We start from the raw sequence: 6,098 nt of genomic DNA, 5'->3' as shown, positions 1-6,098 counted from the left end.
ATGTACTTCTATAGATTATATAAATTAACAAAGAAATTAAAGAAAAATAAAATTAATTGAAATAAAACAAAATGCTCCCTATAGATATTATTAAAAATTAAAAATAAATTAATCTATTACAAATAAAAAGGTTTATGAGCTAGAGTCTTGAACTCACGATATTTTTCACTGAGCGATCTCGTCTTCGCTGAACAGTGGTTATTGTAGACAGTGTCACAATGTCCCGCTGAGGGCTGAGTAATTAACAATCACTACGTGTCCCTGACTAATTGTCTGTTGGGACTTGCTCCCTTTAACTCGATATGGGGACTTGATCCCGAGACCTTACTATTCTTGGTTCCTAACACACTGTATAGGATTAAGCCATAGTACTCGCACTGTGTCCGGACTTAATTCCTAAACAGTATTCAATGGATACATACAAACCACATTTATTGTGTGTATCGGCACGTAAATATATATGAGTATATATTTACCAATATGAGTACGTTTATAACACCTAATAAAAAAATGTGTTTCCTCTTTCCTTCGTACGGTGGCCACACCAGCAGGAGTAATACCTTAAGACTGGAGAGTTATACTACAAGATAACGAAAATCCTTATGTTTCAAGTGATTGTGAAAAATTATATTGTATTTAATTATAGGATAGAAAAATATGACCAGTGTGTAGTTTCGTGATTCAAATGTATTACTCACTCAATTTTCATTTTAAAAAATAAATATAATTTATAATTATTAATATAACAAATTATTTTTATTAAATATTATTTTATTAATGGAAATTAGCATCTTTTGTAATAAAACAAAATGTTACACATAGCATGATTGATAAATAACATAACTAGAAACAACTAAAACAAACAATCATAGAAAACGGGAACACACATTGTGCTTCTCGAGGGCACAATATGGATTTTGTAAAGAGCGATCCACGGTAGATGCTGTTGGATTGATAGTCGAGATAGCCCTTACAGCAATTACCGGAGCAAGGTGGAGAAGAGGTGCTAAGTGTTATGCAGCAATCATCACTCCAGATGTTGAGAATGCTTTTAACGCTGCAAGATGGCAACAGATCCAAGATAACAGGTGCCCTACGGTCTATGGCGGTGCCAGTCTATCTTATGAGAGTTCTTACTGACTACTTCAAAGATTGAGTTCTATTTTATCTTTCAGACATTGGCCAAATGAGATACAAGGTGGCTGATAGTGTTCCATAGGGCTCTATAGTACGGCCTCTTCTGTGGAACGTCATGTACGACGCATCTTCAAATTCACAATGCTGGAGAGAGCCACAGTTGTGGGATTCGCAGATGACGTTGCAGTTGTAGTGGCGGCTAAGTACTTGGAAGAAGTTACCCTCATCGCTAACCAGGCTGTTTCTACGGTCCGATGTTGGCTGTCTTCGGTAGGCCTACAACTTGCAGATCACAAGACCGAGGTTCTCCTAGTAACTAGCAGGAAGCAAACTGAGTCCATCACAGTCACAGTGGGTAGGCACGAAATTCGTTCCCAGTTTTGCTTAAAATACGTAGGAGTAATGATCGATACACGTCTCCGATTCAATGTTCACACAGAATACATCAGCGCCAAACCCGCTAAAGTAGCATCCTTATTGTTACGCCTTATGCTAAACGTTGGAGGTCCTAGGGAGAGTCGCAGAAAGCTTCTTGCTACTGTTGTCTCCTCAATTATGTTACATGCGATTCTAATTTGGAAAGATGCGATGGTTACTATATCATACAGGAGAAAGATGGTTTCCGTTTATCGTAGAGTTTCCTTAAGGACGGCAAGTGCTTTTTGAACTGTTTCCTATGATGCGGTGTGCGTGCCTGTGGAACTCCTTGGTCAAATCTTGATAGCAGCTTGTGTGTATCCGATGTCAATGGTAAAGCTGTTATTTGGTATTCTGCTTCCTAAGCTGTTCAGGAAGTGAATGCTGCATCGCACTCCGGTTGGCACCATGGGCGAAGGTCAACGATGTGTATATATTTAGCTCTTATGATCTAGCTATCCCAGAATCAAAATCGAAAACTTTGCAAATTTGTTGGATCGCATTCTCATAAAGGCTATTTGCCATAAGCCAGCTATTATTGGTGGTGATTTCAACGCATGGGCAACGGAATGGGGAAGTAGTCAATAACAAATCAACATGGTGTTCAATTCTTCTTGAAGCTTTTGTACAAATGAGTGATATGAACCTTATGGACTCTGGGACAAACTCGAAGTTCACTAGAGCAGGAAGATCATCTATTATAGATTTGATGATTGTCAGTGGTCGCCTGGAACGAAACGCTACTTGGAAGGTTTGTGGATTTTATATCACCAGGTTTTCTTGATTACACTGGATACACCTACAAGAGAGAGGAGTTGTTGATAGAGAACCATTAGCTGGAATATAAAAACTTTTTGATGACGGTTCATTCACTGAAATGCTAGAGGATGAATGTGAATTGAATGGAACGGCCTAGGAAAAGGCACATATACTGACATCTTTCTTTTCTAGAGTATGTGATGCAGCTATTACCCGTTAAAAGGCTGGAAAACATCATTCCCCAGTATCCTGGTGGACACATACTATTGCCGATCTTCGTTAGTGTTGTAACCTAGCAAGAAGACTTTACCAGCGAGCGAGATGTTGTGTTTCAAGAAGAGTCCAAGAGGGCTAGAAGGAATCTCTGACTGTTAAAACCCAAATGTTTCGTTTCTTTTTAGGTTAATTTTCCTATTTACTTTCCATGTGATTTTCAATTTTGTTAGCTATAAGTTTATTTTTATTCATTTATTTATTTAACTATAAGTAATTTTGTAATTTTAATTTGATACATAAAAATAAGGGATATAAGGAGGTTTAGTGTGTATAAATACATTGCGGAGGTGTAACATAGAAGGATACTGAAGGCAGTTGGGCCAGTGCCTGCATAACCGCGGATGAGGCAGTGAATATTCAGGAAGCACTGAAACGATCTGGAAGCATTGGCACGGTTTGATTCACTGATTCACGGAGACTCCGCCACCATTGTTTTGTTGAGCTTAGTTTGTTGGAGCTGGTTTGTTTTTGGAACCCTTTCATCGACTTGCCGCCAGTCACCACTGTGCAGTCTACGTTTGTTGGAGTTGCTAGATTACCTGGCGCTGTTTCTCACAAATTCGCCGGCAGTCATTCTGAGTCTACACTCTTATTAGCATTATCGATATGCGCATATCGACCCTCTCCGACCATCTGTGAGTGACTATTTTGTTTTTCTTCTTTCATCGAGCTTCACATTTTTTTTTTCTTGTTTGCTTAACTCAAGTTAATTAACTTTAATCAAGTTAAATATATATATTTTTTTACTTCACACTTAATTAGTTTACTTTTTTTGTAACAACATAACAGTTCATTTTTTTTTTTTTTTTATATTTTAGATCTAGGGCTATCTCGTCTAAATGGGCGTTTAGCATCAAGTCTAACCCTGATGGTTCTGTCGAAAAATATAAGGCCAGACTTGCAGTGAGAGGTTTCAGCCAGAAGTATGGTGTGGGTTTTAATCCTTTCATCTGGACTTTCAGTCCAGTAGCAAAACTTGGCACAGTACGAGCCAAGTTAAGCATTGCAGCTGTAGAAAATATCCATTTGATTCAGTTCGACGTGTCTACTGCATTTTTATATGGTCAGCTAGATGAAGACAACTATATGGAACAACCTACGGGCTACACAGATGGAACAAAAAAGGTCTGTAAACTTTTGAAAAATTTATATGGTCCTAAATGTTGGAAAAAAAGATTTAACACGTATCTTAAAGATTTAGGATTCAGAGCAAGTGAAGCTGATCCTTGTTTGCACATTAAAGAGAGCCTAAAAAACAAATTATTGGTAGCATTATTTGTTGATGATAGATTAGTAATGGCAAATAGCAAAGAAGAGGCTGAACTGTTTATAAAAGAGTTGGAGAAGGAGTTTAAGATCACAGTTAAACCACTCACATATTTCCTTGGTCTGGACATAGAGCGTCATGAAAATTCTATAAAAAAGTGTCAGCAAACATATGTCAAATAATTATTACAGCGTTTTAACTTTCAAGACTGTAAACCTGTCTCCACTCCCATGACAAAGTTAGATGAACACGATTCAGAACAAGATAGAAACAGTAGTCTCCCGTATAGAGAAGCTGTTGGAGCTTTGATGTATCTGATGGTATGCACCAGACCAGATCTTGCGTACAGCATTAGTGTTCTCTCAAGAACCCTGGACTGTCCTAGTAATCAGGATATAGTACAACTGAAGAGAGTATTTCGCTACATCGCTCATTCATCCAGTTTGGGAATAGAATACACGGATAACGGGAGTCGTAAACTCAGCTGTTACAGCGATGGATACTCTGGTGGATGCAACAAAACAGGACGTTCAACTTCTGGAGTCGCAGGTTGTGTAGTGTCATGGTCGAGTCAGCGTCAACAAATGACAGCAACTTCGACAACTGAGGCTGAGCTAGTTGCAGCAAATGAAGCAGTAAAAGACATTATCTGGCTGTCTAGACTATTTTAAGTCATGGGCTATCCCCAACAAGTGCCTACGCTATAAATTGACAACCAAGCAACAATTTGTCTGTGCCACAATCCAGAGAACCACCGCCGCACGAAGCATATACAAGTAAAATTCTTTTTTATAAGAGAAAACAATTTGGATGGTGTTCTCAAAGTACAGTACATCCCCACAGAGGAACAGGTCGCGGATATTATGACCAAGACCTAGGCTTGAATATTTAATCAAGAAACTTGAACTGTTTTCATCTTTGTTATATCAAATAAAAGATAGAAAAAGAGAAAGTATTGTAGTAGAGTAGTTTCCTACTTTTATTTAGTTTTATTGTTACCACTGCGATGTGTAAGGTTGCATTTTTTATCAAAATGTATAGGAAAATGTAGCCCTTTTTTAAGGGTGTACATTTTCGTTAATGTTTCCACATTTCTTTGCAAAATATAAAAAGAATCCCACACACGGTAACAGGGGTAGAATGCTTGATACACATATGTTCCTATTATTGTTTTGAGACCAGTTGTTGTTCAATGGCCTAAGATCCTGGCAATCAATGTAAAAGAAAACCATTGAAATGTATTATTAAAAATTAGAACAACAGGGATAAGCATACAATCAATAAATATTTAGAAAAACTGTATAATAAGCTAAAATGTGAATATTAGAGAATTCTGAAATAAATTTAAGTGAAAAACTTAATTTTTAGTAAGATGGTGTTGAGGATGGGATCGACTAACCTCAAAATGTATTCGCCGATAATGAAATAATATAAAAAAATAAATAAAAAACACATATTGGAAGTAAAAACGTTTTTTCTTTATTTTAATTACAAACAAACACATCAAATAAAATTGGAAAAAAAAGAAAAATAATTATTCCTAATTTTCTTTAATTTGATACTTTAATTTTAAATTTAACTTTATTATTTACAAATTTCTGAGCATACTTTTGGCACACTAATGTGCCACAGTACTTACTTTAGGAACCACTGTTGTACTTTTTTTTGTTTCTGAATTTATTTCTCAATTTAATTTATATTTACACTAAAATTTGAATACATTATTGAAAGTTTCAGTACATTATTTAAAACTTAGAATCACTGGATGTTTAGGGTGCAGGAACCTGTTTTGCGATTTTCCTTCCGGCACTTGTAATGGGAAACTTCATGGTTCTCAACCTGTTTCTTGCTTTGCTGCTAAATAGTTTTAATTCAGAGGAACTTAAATCGAAGAAAGAGGTAATGCAAACAATTTTCACTTTCAGAAATATACTCATATCTCAATAAAAAAAAAATATTCCTGGTAGAATTTTTAATCACATTTGAATTGCATGATTAAGCATTAGTCATTATTTATAACAGATTAGTTCATTTTTTTTCTATTGATGCATGCTTTTATTTTTCATTACTTTAAGAAATCATGAAGGAAATTCAAAGAAGTGCATAGGATTAGATGTTTCACTTGATATTTATAATTTAGAAAAAGCATAGTAATTATTTCTGTCTGGCTGCAAGATAATATTTAATTGCTTCTTAACTAATTAATGTTAATAACTTACTTCTAGATAATCATAGATTTATA

The 6,098-nt window shown here is 35.8% G+C and overlaps 1 protein-coding gene across 1 annotated transcript in view; it reads left to right on the top strand.

Annotated features, from left to right (window-relative positions):
- The window catches only part of LOC106691423 (sodium channel protein 60E), a gene marked incomplete at its 3' end in the record, with an annotated part of 29,479 nt that overhangs the window by 22,539 nt on the left and 842 nt on the right, over positions 1-6,098 (top strand). The window contains exon 7 of the mRNA XM_014437187.1: positions 5,630-5,755. Within this exon, the coding sequence (XP_014292673.1) occupies positions 5,630-5,755 (126 nt within the window). The remainder of the gene's footprint in view (positions 1-5,629; positions 5,756-6,098) is intronic.

This window comes from Halyomorpha halys, unplaced genomic scaffold (assembly GCF_000696795.3).
Source record: "Halyomorpha halys isolate HHAL.00 unplaced genomic scaffold, Hhal_1.1 Scaffold2333.1, whole genome shotgun sequence".
Lineage (NCBI taxonomy): Eukaryota > Metazoa > Arthropoda > Insecta > Hemiptera > Pentatomidae > Halyomorpha > Halyomorpha halys.
Note: the sequence above shows the minus strand (reverse complement) of the source record. Positions and strands in the feature narration are given on the sequence as shown.